At 34.0% G+C, this 14,852-nt stretch overlaps 1 protein-coding gene and 1 long non-coding RNA gene across 3 annotated transcripts in view; one reads left to right on the forward strand and one right to left on the reverse strand.

Annotated features, from left to right (window-relative positions):
- Window positions 1–14,852, reverse strand: part of LOC127728737 (uncharacterized) — a 206,880-nt gene that overhangs the window by 27,607 nt on the left and 164,421 nt on the right. The window lies entirely within an intron of this gene.
- The window catches only part of LOC127728699 (cytochrome P450 3A24-like), a 65,471-nt gene continuing 55,365 nt past the window's right edge, over window positions 4,747–14,852 (forward strand). Inside the window, exon 1 of the mRNA XM_052236332.1 lies at window positions 4,747–4,903. Within this exon, the coding sequence (XP_052092292.1) occupies window positions 4,830–4,903 (74 nt within the window). The 5' untranslated portion in view covers window positions 4,747–4,829. The remainder of the gene's footprint in view (window positions 4,904–14,852) is intronic.

A 14,852-nucleotide genomic window follows, 5' to 3' on the forward strand; every position in this document is an offset into this window, starting at 1 on the left:
CTTGTTTCTAAGGTGTTATTTATATATCTGATATGATCATTAATCTGAAGAATATGTTTGACAAGAGTGATGTCCTGATCAATAAACTGTTTAACGTCGGGATGTGAGTGACAAGAGTTCCAATCATATATTGAGTAGGGTGGTATTGCAAAAAAAGTTAATTTACAAGCTGGGTGGTTCTTAAGAATTTCAGCAATTTTATGGAAATTATTTGTCACAGATTGAACAATTTCTTCGGGATCTTGTCTCAGTTTAATATAGGGATGGTTGTATTCAGTGAGATCGCATGTGCCAACCCATATGTAGAGTGAAATGTTGCCTATTAGTGCTATTTCTGTTTCTAAGTTATCACGTAACCACTTCAGACCTTGTTTTGAGTTACGGCCAGATTTGTCCCACCATCTGATACTGGTTTCGACAGGTAAGCTACACTGTGCTTGTAAATATTTCCCCTTACTATCTGTGAGAACTACTGGAGTGAGTATTTGTACTCCGTTTGGTGGCTCAAAACTTTTTCTCAAATATTTAAGAAGCTTTTTATCCGTCATTAGTAATTAGTTACACAGGTATAAGAGTATATATGGAAAGCTGAGGTGCAGATAGCGAGTTAGGTTTAAGGTAAAGTCAAGCGTAAGCACAAACACACACAGATAAAAGTATATTTGGTGTCGATAAAATTAAATTACGGCTATATGCAAGTAATAAAATGTTTCTAGACGGAAATATCTAAGAACTATCTATATGCTAAAAGTTCTAATGTAGCTAGGGCCTCACACTGATACAGGATCACAGCTTCGAAGCTTTTGGATATCTTCGCAGTAAAAGTTTCTGGATTTAAGACTTTACTATTAAAATGTCAAGTATTATATTTACATTAAGATAAATTATTAAGTAAAATCTTAGAGTAGTGTGTGGACTGCAAAAACTTCTTTCTCAGCCAAGGGCCGCCATGTTTTCTCACTTTTTTTTTTGGCGGGTCACATGTAAAAAGTTAATCTTTCTAAAAATCGGAGAAATACGTTTTTTAAAAGGTAAAATTGATCACGCCAGTGTTATTATGCAATGTTATTGATATGTTCCTGTAACAAATAAACGCCAACACCACAAGTAATTCTTCAAATTGGAGCACAATATAAAAAGACGTCCGTCACCATCAATACCAAAACCGCACGAATGTTGTCTCGGACAAGAAATTTGTTTTACATGCACACGTATAAAAATTGCGGTTTTTATCCAACGCAATCATAGGTTTGAACGTTGTTTTCAATTTAGACTTGTTTATATGTTTTCGTTTGGGCTTGTATTATATTTGCCTTCGGGTTTATATGATCCGTTCATCCTATTTTCTCTTCAAAATTCAAGAGTCAATCCCAAATTGAGGTAAATTATATGGCCTTCCAAATACCGTTTCGATTCCTAACATCACTGAAGAGACATTAATTGTCGAAATCCGGATATGGTGTACAAATTTTTGCACCTCATGTTTGCGGTATACCATCTTTTCCGCAAGTTTATTGTTTTCTGTTTGGTATTAAATTAATAAGATCCATTTTTACATCTGGTGATCCGTTTATTTGGCAATCGTCATGGCAGTCAGCAGGGTTTAAGAACATCCGTTGTTCGACCTGCTAGTCAAATGCGTTTTGTTAAAATATACTTTTTCACTTTTTTTGGTCTTTTGGAAAATGTTGTTTGTGCTGTATTTAGACCACTCTACCAAGAAATTTGTTTTGCATGCACACGTATAAAAATTGCGGTTTTTATCCAACGCAATCATAGGTTTGAACGTTGTTTTCAATTTGGGCTAAATTTGAGATGAAGTATATATATATACTATTTAGTATGTAGATATTAAAATGTTAAAAATATTTACAATGCGATAAAAAAAATAAACGCAATATTTCGCTAAACAAACTAGCTTCATCGAGCGTGCATCTATCCAGGTCTAGCGAAATATTGAGTATTTTTTTTTTTATCGCATTGTAAAACTTTTTAACATTTTAATAGTTACAAATCAAATAGTATGTTAAAATTACATTGTTAGGCAATTTATAATTTCATTTGTGTTATTGTATTAATTAATCTTTGTACTAATTAATCCACACTCAAATAGATTTGTACAATATACAATACAATACAAATAGTTTATTTACGTCTCACCATTAATATTACAATACATAACATAATACACGTATACATAAAACAATATAAAATATTAATGCCATTCTAAAAAGAATTATGAGAGACGGGATTAAAAAAAATATATATATTTGTATATTATGTGTTTCTATCTATAGGCTATAATAGATTTTTATTTGTGTTTCTACTTTTATAGGAATCATAGGTTTGAACGTTGTTTTCAATTTAGACTTATTTATATTATTATATAATGTACATTGTCAAATTTAGGTAGCAATTGCTAAGGCCTTAATTCAGCGGGATTTAATTCTTAATCCAGTGGGATTTAACTCTACCGGTAGGAAATTATGGAGAACATTATAGAACAATTTGATGTCTTAATCGACAAAATGTGATTATTAGTCCCCTACCGACGAAGTGGAAGGGGACTTTAGGTTTACACTCTGCCTGTCTGTCTGTCTGTCCGTCAGTCCGGCAAATCAGTTTTCCACACATTTTTTCGTCATGCCTGATGATATTGATTTGATATTTGGTGTATAATTGTTTTATCATGACAAGTTACAGATCAAGTTTGAATTTCTTCCGGTCTGACGATTTTATGCAGAGTTATGGTCCTTGAACTAAGAAAATTCACCCAAATAATCAGTTTTCCGCACCTTTTTTTTTGTCATGCTTGAAGATATTGATTTGATTGGTATATAGTTTTATCATGACAAGTTACAGATCAAGTTGGAATTTAGATCCGGTCTGATGATTTTGTGCAGAGTTGTGGTCCTTGGACTTAGAAAATTCACTCAAATAATCAATTTTCCACATTTGTTTTTGTCATGCTTGATGATATTAATTTGATATTTGTTATATAGTTTACACCATGAAAAGTTATAGATTAAGTTAGCATTTTGTTCCAGTACAATGAATTTTTAACCGGTAGTGGACTATGTATTGCCAGGCAATACTCACAGAATGCTTGTTCATATTGAATATAAATATTTAGTGCATTTTCAACTTTATTTTTTTCCTCTTTATATTTATATGCAGATTGTTTGGCTAAAGGTGTATGGACATTTTTCCCTGCATGTGTTTCACTCACAGGGTCAAAATGTGCTGAAAATTGATTATTGAAGAGTCTATATGGCATATGCTTAAAATATTGATTCACAATTTATCATATTTACATAAAATCAAAATTTATTCAGCGCTGTGTATTGCTGTTGAAGGCATTTTATAAAAATTGCAAGTTTTAAATGCGTTTGCAAATTTTGCATCAAAAGACATCACCATCCAAATTGAATAGATGCGTAGCCAAAAGACAACACATAGCCTTACTTCCAACATAATTTTGGTTTTGGTTAACGATGTCCTTCTTATACATTTTTGGGATGAATACTCAAAATTTGCATAAATCTCTCGAAATATCCATTTTGGGATATCCTCAGCGTTTATAATTTGAAGGCCTATTTAGAAATAAGTTGTAATATTGTTAAAAGTACATAGACTGGGATGTCAGTTACAATAGGAATTTTGAGCAAAATTGAAAGACTGGTTTAAATTGTACCGGTGTGAAATAAATTCAGAGTTATTTGGCCCGGCCTACTCTTTTCAGATGAAATATAGGCTAAATTTGTGGTTTCAACCTTTTAAAACCCTAGGTATTTCTATGAATGTCAGTCAAAGAGTTGTCACATATCAAAACATGTAAACTAAACATTCTTTCTTTATGACAGACAAAAAAAAATTATCTGCAAGATGTTCAAGCTACATGCCAATATATATCATGTTCTGTGTTACAGCTCTAGATGGAGCCTAGGGAAAGTAAACTCTACTAGCGAAAGCTATATCGCCTAGTTGGCTTACTGGTCTGGCGCGCTGGACCCAGAAGCATAGATTCAAATTCCGAATAGTGAAGGACAAGCTAATCGCTTTATATATCTAATATTGATGCGCAAAATTCTACACATCTAGTGTAATTGTATTATGTTCCTCTCGATCATAAAGCTCCTTAAGTATTTATACATCGACGGGATCCTATACTTTGGTTTAAGCGTTTCTGGTTCAGAAATGCGTTTCGGATGCACCAAAATAAAGTGTCTCAGTTTCCATCACGTTAAAAGTTATTTCTTACATATACCTACTGCCGAAAATCAGGTAGTGATATTAATAAGTAGTTTTCTGTCAAATTTATTTTTTTTCTCACGTAATTAATTAACTTCTAAAGTAGGGTAAATCAGGTAGTGATATTAATAAGCAGTTTCCTTTCAATTTTTTTTTCTCTCACGTAATTAACTTCTAATGTAGGGTTTTGATATAGCATTTTGTTGTTTTAGATAAGATTGGTCAAAGATTTTTGTATTTATTCGTATTCTTATAGATATATCACTTGGATCAATACATACAGAGATCTTTTTAAATCAGAGTTTTTATAGTATTGAAATTATATTGCATATACACAAAAACACGTAATTTTTTTAAACACATTCTATGAAATTTTAATGTAGCTAAAATATTACTGTATATGTCAAAGAGAGCTATGAAGAGTAAAATAATTCAGTCCTTAAGTAGGTAATTTTTGTTCCATGTTGCCTTCCATACACATTTGGATCATTTCTATTTATAGAAAATTGAAGCTTAACTGTTTGAATATTTATTATATTATTATCATGTTTATCGGTTAACGTCAGAAACAGTTAAACATGGATTTCTTTGGGATCGCAATAATTCCAGGATGGCTTGTCACGATCTTATTATTCTTCATGACTATGTGTTTGTAAGTATCATGTAAAAATCTACTTTTATAATTATGGCATTGGAACAACATGAACAAGTTCATACACCTTTTACTAAAACAATTGTTTTTGCTATCATGTACTGTAGATTTTTCACGTGAGACTTTTGTCTTCGTTTCTAATTGCCATTGCAATATAATGCATATATTGCAGGGGCGGATCCAGCCATTTTCAAAAGGGGGGGGGGGGGGGTGGGGGGGTTCCAACCCAGGATAAAAGGGAGGGTGTGTTAGGTATTGAGTGTTCCAACCATATATCCCCATTCAAAAGCATTGATCGTCAAAAAGAAAAGAGGGGTTCCAACCCCTGGAACAACCCCCCACCCTCCTTCCTTCTGGATCAGCCACTGTAATGTATTTAAGGTTCATCATAACAAACGGACAAATATGGCTGTATTTACACGCCAAAAACTACACTTAGTACAGACTTACCTGTCCAGTTGGAAAGGTTTAATGCCTGGCATCCACTAGATATGTAAAAGTTAAATGCATTTTGTGTTTCAGAAAGGATAAAATCTCTTCTGGATTTTGATGGGCATTTTTTTCCTTCATGCAGAAGGTGTAAAAATTAACTAAGTTGTGATACAACTTTGAGATGCTCCCTCTCAGGTAAAAACTATATTGTATTGTATTGATTGTCCTTGATTGACATGGACAACAGGTATTTACACAACTATGGGTGAGTTAAAGGGTCAGTTTAACAGAGTGGACAGTATCAAAGTAATTCAGGTGTTTGTTTATTTTTACACCTTCTGCAGAAAGGAAAAAAAATGCCCATCAAAAACCAAAAAAGATTATATCTTTCTGAAACACAAAATGCATTTAACTTTTATATATCTAGTGGATGCCATGCCTTAAAACTTTTCCAACTGGACAGGTAAGTCTGTACTCAGAGTATTTTTTGACGTGTAAATACAGCCATATTTGTCCGTTTGTTATGATGAACCTTAACAATCGTGTTCAGCAGATTTTGATTTGCATTTCGCTATATGGCCAGGACTGCAACATTCATATACCATTTTTTTCAAATCTGCAGGACTGGTTTGATAATGCACTACTGCATAATGCTTTGCATAGATTGTCTTTATATTTGGTTTACTATACATGTGTCATGGGAATGACTATTCCCGAATTCTCTGATTTTAAAGAATGAATCAAACCTTTAAAGTTTCAATAATGGTTTATTTGACGTATATTACACAATTGGAACATTTGTAATACATTAATTAAAAGCGTAACGAGTTTACGGGAGTACATATGCATGGTGGTGTCTTAAATATGCTTAGTTACCTTATAAACTAAATGTTTATATTATGGTTTCTCTAATGGTTTTTCCTGGTTGTATCGTCTGCTACCGGTTTTGGAACTGCCGGTCACTGGGATCGGAGTACTTATATTAAACCCTAAAATGTCCCGGCCGGGCCACAGGAAGTGGACCGGCGAATCCCTAATAAAAATGGCTGCGCCCATAGGAAATTATACAAATACAATAAAGATTAATAAATATACATATGATAGTAGTATATAAGGAAGGCACCTAGCGAAAGCGACCACCATTACACATGTATATTATTAGTTATCTTGGTGTAATCAGGGGTGTACAGAATTTTACACCGGTGTTGAAAATTCATACACCCCGAGGCGGACTGCGTAAAATTCCGTACACCCCTGATTATACGAAGATAACGAATTTATTTCTTATGAAGCGTTCATTTACAATTTTTTTACTGGGGTGTAAAATTGAAAAATTCTAACGAGGAACTCCCACTATATACACATTTTTTCAACACCAATATGACCAATTTTGGTGTGCATTTTTTTTTTCTTGGAGAATTTTGCAAAAATTAGAATTTTCAGGGAATTTTGAATATTTTTTTTTTTTATTGAAAATTTGGAAATTTTATCCCTGGGTGAAATCGGGTGGGGTGTTATTTACACCCGGGTAATTAACCATTCAGATTGCAAGATTCTTGGTTCATAAGAAATAAACACCATTATTTTATATTTCATTTTACATCAGTATGACCGAGCTGGATCGCATGTGAATATTTGGGGGTACTAGCTGACATTCTGCGGTCCAGTTCTGATCATATTATTTTGTAGGGGAACTAACTCTGAATTGTGATGCATGGTAGAGCATAAGTAACGCATTGTCTGGTTTCCTTTAGAATACAGCACAAGAAGTCAATAAAAACACTAAGTTTGATGATTGTATATTAATTATTCACAAATAGATATAGCCTTCCGATGATATTTACAACACAAGTCATATACGAATTTGCACTTTGTCACCATGATGTGAACAAATTTACACTAAGTTAATATATCGCCAGTCCTTTTCTAAACTGATTCTCTGCAAATCTGAACAATCATTTCTTGTATATCATAGTTACTTGACCAATCAAAATACACAACTCCCAAAAAGGGGAGGGTAATTATTTTAATTCTTACTATTGAACATATGGTCCCTTAGATACCTTTTTATCAATTGCATTGTAAAGTTAAAGCATAAATTATTTGATGTAAATTTGATGTAATTTGTGAATCCCATATTAGCATGGTGATTCAAACCCAGAGAAGATTTCCTAACCAGCAAGTCGCCTGGTTTGGAGTTTCAATCTTCATGAAACTTCTGAATTTACATATGCTGGATGTAAATTGTGAATCCCATATTTGCATGGCGATTCATACCTGATCAATGTTTTTCCTGACCAACTAGTCGCCTGGTTTGAAGTTTCAATCCGCATGAAACTGATGAAGTTTACATATGTCGGATGTAAACTGTGAATTCCATATCCACATGGAGATTCACTGTGACCCACTGATGGTTTACATCAAGGAATGTAAAACTTTGAACTCCATATCCACATGGAAGTTTCAAAAAGACACACAAAGATTGCTTGCATATATTGAAATGTAACATGAAATCCATAACCTCATGGATTTTTCGTAATGGTTTGATTAGCATATTTAACCGATGCTACAATGAGGATCAGTATAATCTCTCTTTTTCCCACAACCAAGCCATATGGTAACTTATAAGCAAAGCAGGGAAATTTTATTGGTAAACTGCAATTAACTTTGAAAATTTTTGGTATTCTGGTTCTTTTCTGTACTGGCATCCGCTGAAATGGTCTAAACTGTATTATTTCACAAAAGTTATTGAATCTTCTTCCCTACTACTGAGTTTTATGAGACACAGCTTACTTAAATCACCCTGTGACAATATTATATTTTGGCCTTAATACTTAAAATATTGATATCCTAACTTGAAAAGCTATTTATATTCTTAGCCCTTTGAAAAGCTATGAGGAGTAACGTTTAGTATCTACATGTACATAGCATAAATATTATTCTTGAGTTGAGACTTGAATTAATTGAACACTACAAAGTACAACCTTTAAGGGTAACAAACACTTTACTTAGTGTAATAGAGAGTAAAATAATTTTCGACTTTGAAAACTGACTGATTAGATAATTATACTAATAATCCAAAACCAAAATAACAATGATATATCACAATTTTAAAGATTCAAATTAAAAATTAATTTTCTGAATTTGATATTAATTCAGCATGGAGTCGTCACTTCCATACTGAACTGCCTGTAAGAAGTAAGGTTTGGTTGACGAGACCAACCCTTACTCTATACAGTATATAAATGTTCCTAAATATTTGTCATCACATTAAACAATCATTGTTATTTCTTATTTATTTCTTATTACTTTATTTTAGTGTTGAATGATAACAACAACAAAAATACAATACTGTTGAAAAAAAAATAATGTCATGGTCTCTGTCTAGGAGAAGAGCATAAACAATGCTGAGATAAGTTAATAGATCCTTAAAAACTTCAACGAGCATGTCTTTCCCAGAACAAAAGCTCGATCAAAGCAGAACCTATAACCTACCCAGTTTTGGCAAGGGACTAGTACAGGCTTGCATCATTGCCGTTAGCCCTTGCATAATGTTCAATTAGTTTTAATCTGAACCTGTTAATGCCATGACAAGATGAATATTGAGTGGGTATTGCTCTTCGTGTTGTAGGTGTAAAGTAATGCATAGACTACATTGTTTGAATATCAAACTGTGATACTGGAACAAAATCATTTGGTTGTAATGGATTTTTAGAGTTTGAACACATCTTTTCCTCTTGTTTGAGAACTTTTAAGAACTGCCTGAACACATCAGGTCTTAAGTCATCACTCATAAATAGAGTACTTCTTGGGCCTTGACAGACATTACCATTTGGATACTCCACTAAATATCTGGACTCTTTTTGATCTTTGTCTAATCTAAACTTTACAATTTTTTGATTTGGTACTTGACTGAATTGTTGAAAATTTCTTATGTTTTGTAATGAATTTGGTTTTGTTTTTGTAAATGCCTTATGAGATTGTATGACTTGAACCGAATGACTTTTAGTTGATTAAAAAACTTGTGTTTTCCTGAACGTTTTTGTTTTCGTCCTTTTGCATTGCACTGTCTGTGGTAATCCTGTTTTAAATTTTCTGAAATACGTGAAGCATCTTGCCAACTAGTTCCTGGCTTACCAGTGAATTTGACTTTGTATATAGGTTTACCCTGATAAAGACTATACTCAACAAGGTTTTTAATTTCGTTGGACTGAAATGGGATATTCTGAGAGTTTTGTAATCTGGTTTGATTTTGTAATGTCCCTTGGTCTGATTTTTGTGATCTTTTGAACTGCGAATTATGTTTGTCAGGAATACTTGTATCATTTTGAACTGAACTTTGAGTCTGACCTTCATTTTGTGTCTGATTATTGTCTTCATTTTGCATTTTTTGTAATTCAGTAAGTTCGTTATTATGCTTAATATTTGTGGCTTCGTCATCATCTTGCTCCTCCGCAAGCTTGGGCCGTGTCTGGCAAAACAGCCGTTGGACGTCAGAGTAATCTCGGACTATGGAAGACAGTGAAACCGTAATCAAGATATTTTAACTCACTTATAATTTCAAATAAAATTGAGAATGGAAATGGGGAATGTGTCAAAGACACAACAACCCGACCAAAGAGCAGACAACAGCCGAAGTCCACCAATGGGTCTTCAATGCAGCGAGAAACTCCCACACCCGGAGGGGTGCTTCAGCTGGCCCCTAAACAAAAATGTATACTAGTTCAGAGTTAATGGACGTCATACTAAACTCAGAAATATACACAAGAAACTAAAATAAACAATCATACACGACTAACAAAGGCCAGAGGCTCCTGACTTGGGACAGGCGCAAAAATGCGGCGGGGTTAAACCTGTTTTTTGAGATCTCAACCCTCCCCCTATACCTTTAGCCAATGTTGAAAAAAAAAACACACAACAATACGCACAGTAAAACTCAGTTCAAAAGAAGTCCGAGTCCGATGTCAGAATAGGTAACAAAAGAAACTAAACAAAGTGACAATGATACATAAATTAACAAAGGACTACTAGCAGTTAACTGACATGCCAGCTCCAGACCTTAATTGAACGGATTGAAAGATTATGTCTTCATGATACTTTTGTTGGAAATTATGTTCAAACCTTTAATTCATTCAGACCTAGCTGCACAACCGTAGCTCTTATTGTTCTATTTGCTTCGCATCACGGTGCGGAGCTATTAGTTTCAGGCGATATACACGCCATCTTGAAATAATTACTTATCACATATAGATTCTGATTGGTTGCTTTATGGTGCGGCTGAGACACAGCAACAGCTATTGGCTTAAATGAGATAAAGAATTACCGACTTTTCTCGTCTCAGGATAAGACATCAAATGCCGGAAAATTAACTATGTGTATTTCGGTTCCGATCAACTGTCATAAATTCATTTTCGTTTCATTATGCATACATTGCACACTGAAATTTAATATTAAAACATCAATTATTATTACGTGGTAATTTGCTTTGTAAATCTGCAATATGCACGATTTGTTTTGTTAAACAATATTCCTATACAAAGTTTACAAAAATGCATTTTCTGTATTTTATAACTTCTGCCGGCAATCTAGGCACACGGTCACCTCCAGAGTTGTGTATATTTGTAAATGGTTTAATTTTCAACAAGTAAAGTTACCAAATTTTAAAAGCATGGGTGTATAACGCACACTCTTAGAGTAGAACAAAATGATCATTTTCAATGAAACTAAAAAGCCAGTTTAAAATTTCAGAAAAAGATCATCTTAATATATATATACAAAATTGATATTCCGAGTATAAGACATCCATTTTATACCAATCAATATCTAAAAATACCACATTTCCAATACTAAATCAACAACCACATGCACACATATTACATTAAATTAGGGTACAGCGAAGCAGTCCACAGTTTTTTAGAAAGCTCAAACTTGTATGGTTTAATTTTGACAAATTGTGACTTGTGGAGAGTTATCTCATTGGCACTCGTACCACATCTTCTTATTATACTTGTTTACAATTTGCATACACAGGTAGACATGTTATTCTGAACAAAAGCCTGGCAAGGCAAGGACATAACACCTTAGCAGTTGTCATTCAAAAAGCTTTGAAAAATAACAGAGAAGTATATATGATTGGAAAATTTGATTCTTAAAACCTCCACTGGGTCTGTGTACACTATAAAATATAGTGCCACTCCACTGGGCGGTGTACACTATATTTTGTAATGTAACTTGCAAAACCCAAAATGTTGTATACCTTCTTGAGTGTCGATGCGGCATGCAGTATGTTGGCGAGACAGAACAGCCATTCAACAAACGCATGAATGGTCATCGAAGTGACTACACCTGCAAGCCCGACCTCACCGTGAGTCGTCATTTGAGATCACCTGGGCACGCCCAAGCTGATCTCAAAAACCTTACCATCACAATCATAGACCACAACGAAAGTTGGTCAAGGGCCGACAGACTTGCTCGGGAAAGGTTTTCAAAGCTAAGGACATTTTCCCCAGAGGGCATAAATGAAAAAACCTAGAATGTTTCACTCATTTTCCCTACCATCACTCATTTTCCTGCCATCACTTATTTTCCTGCCATCATTTGTTTCCAGTAACTCCGGCTTCTGTACTAGACTCCTACATTTTTAAGGATTTTTTTTATTATACTAGTTTTAATTACAGGGCTCTACTCATTTGGGATGGATGTAAAAGTAAGCAGTCACGTTCAATTATTGTTCTTATCATTATCAAACTGCTATTTATTTGGGGTGTTTAAATACGCAGCCTCTGTTTTAATTACTCTACCGTTGTCAAATTTGAAATATTAAACAAGCTTAGATCGGTCAGTGCTGTTTATTTGGAATGTATTTCCACGCAGTTGTTGTAACATCTTAACTGTCGTCACCTTTGGAATTTTAAAGCTCATATCGCAAATTATTGCTATTTTTATTTTAGGTATGTCGTTGCACCGTGTTTGGAAATTTTAGAATTGTACTAGCGTCTCTATGTTGTTCTGGTAAAACTGTTTTTTTTTTGTATAGAATTCAAGATTGCTATAGTTTTATAATCAGAATAGGTTGATAAGATTCATTTTACATCGTGATCATACTGATGAAGGATATCTGTTATCCGAAATATTTATAGTTACATTTGTTCATTATATTGGTATTTTTTGGTGATGTTGTACCCTTTTAGACTGGTTATATATATATATATCTGTTGTAGAGTTGTCACCGGTTCAGACGTACTTATAATATAATTATTTCTGTGACTGCATCTTACATTAATATGTAGGATACTTTACAATAGATAATTCAGCTGATCTGTAACAATTCCATCTTCATGTCTTATATATCATGTACTGTGTTACAACGCTAGATAAAAACTGACGAGGAAAGGTAACACCCGGCCACCGAAAGCTTTATTATTATAGAGCCTAGGTGGTCGAGTGGTCTAGCGCGTCGGGCATCGTGCAAGGCGCTTGGTGCCACGATATCTCAGTAGCATGATTTCGAATCCCGGCCAGGGAAGAACAAAAAATTTGCTTCCGCAAATTTACAGATCTAACATTGTTCGGCTATTGTTTAGACGAATTATATATACAGAATGCATTTTCAGCCTTGTATCACCATCACTGCTGGTGATCCGATGGATAAAATCTCTTGTTGAGTTGTCACCGGTTCATACGTACTTATATATAATTATAGGTTTGAACGTTGTTTTCAATTTAGACTTGTTTATATTTTTTCGTTTGGGCTTGCATTATATTTGCCTTCGGGTTTATATGATCCGTTCATCCTATTTTGACTCCTCAAAATTCAAGAGTCTATCCTAAATTGAGGTAAATTGTATGGCTTTCCAAATACCGTTTCGATTCCTAACATCACTGAAGAGACATTAATTGTCGAAATCCGGATATGGTGTACAAAAACCTTTGCACCTTTTGTTTGCGGTATATCATCTTTTCCGCAAGTTTATTGTTTTCTGTTTAGTATTAAATTTATAATTAAGATCCATTTATTACATCGGTGATCCGTTTATTTGGCAATCGCCAATGGCAGTCAGCAGGGTTTAAGAACATTTGTTGTTCGACCTGTTAGTCAAATGCGTGTTGTTAAAATATACTTTTTCACTTTTTTGGTCTTTTGGAAATTGTTGTTTGTGCTGTATTTAGACCCTTCTAACAGGAAATTTGTTTTGCACGCACACGTATAAAAATTGCGGTTTTTATCCAACGCAATCATAGGTTTGAACGTTGTTTTCAATTTAGACTTGTTTATATTTTTTCGTTTGGGCTTGCATTATATTTGCCATCGGGTTTATATGATCAGTTCATCCTATTTTGACTCCTCAAAATTCAAGAGTCTATCCTAAATTGAGGTAAATTGTATGGCTTTCCAAATATCGTTTCGATTCCTAACATCACTGAAGAGACATTAATTGTCGAAATCCGGATATGGTGTACAAAAACCTTTGCACCTTTTGTTTGCGGTATATCATCTTTCCTGCAAGTTTATTGTTTTCTGTTTAGTATTAAATTTATAATTAAGATCCATTTATTACATCGGTGATCTGTTTATTTGGCAATCGCCAATGGCAGTCAGCAGGGTTTAAGAACATTTGTTGTTCGACCTGTTAGTCAAATGCGTTTTGTTAAAATATACTTTTTATACGACCGCAAAAAATTTTTGCGGTCGTATATTGGTATGACGTTGGCGTCGTCGTCGTCGTCGTCGTTGTCGTCGTCGTCGTCCGGCGTCGTCGTCGTTGTCGTCGTCGTCGTCCGGCGTCGTCGTCGTCGTCCGAAGACACATTGGTTTTCGCACTCTAACTTTAGTTTAAGTGAATGGATCTCTTTGAAATTTTACCAAAAGGTTAAATACCACAAAAGGATTGATTTTGGGGGTTATGGTACCAACAGTTAAGGAATTAGGGGCCAAAAAGGGGCCAAAAATAAGCATTTTCTAGTTTCCAGACAATAACTGTGGAACGGTGTATGGATCTCTCTGAAATTATACTACAAGTTTCCATACCACAAAGGGATGGTTAGGATTTGCTTTGGGGGAGTTATGGCTCAAACCGTTTAGGAATTAGGGACAAAAAAGGGGGAAAAACAAGGTTGTCCTGGTTAATGGACAAATACTTTAGTACAAAACATAATTTAAAGCAGTGTAAGGGAGATAAATCAAATACATCATTGAAATTACCTCCCTTACACTGCTTTTAAATTATGTATAAAGTAATGGTTAATGAACAATTAAGATAATTTACACTGCTTTTAAATTATGTTTAAAGAAATACATATTTATAAAGCAAGACCAGTAAAAATATCTGCAAATGTTGCATCTTTTTTTTTTACAAAAAAATCCATATGAAAGATTTGACACTATATTTTAAATTCTATTATGAAATAGATTAAGTTAACACTATGGTAAATTTAAATGGGTTATGGTTGCAAACTCCATTGGAAATTTGAATTGAGATTATGACCATATCTTGAGGGAAAGAATTTTTTGGGGAAA

Source organism: Mytilus californianus, unplaced genomic scaffold, assembly GCF_021869535.1.
Source record: "Mytilus californianus isolate M0D057914Y unplaced genomic scaffold, xbMytCali1.0.p SCAF_2, whole genome shotgun sequence".
In the NCBI taxonomy this organism is placed as follows: Eukaryota; Metazoa; Mollusca; class Bivalvia; order Mytilida; family Mytilidae; genus Mytilus; species Mytilus californianus.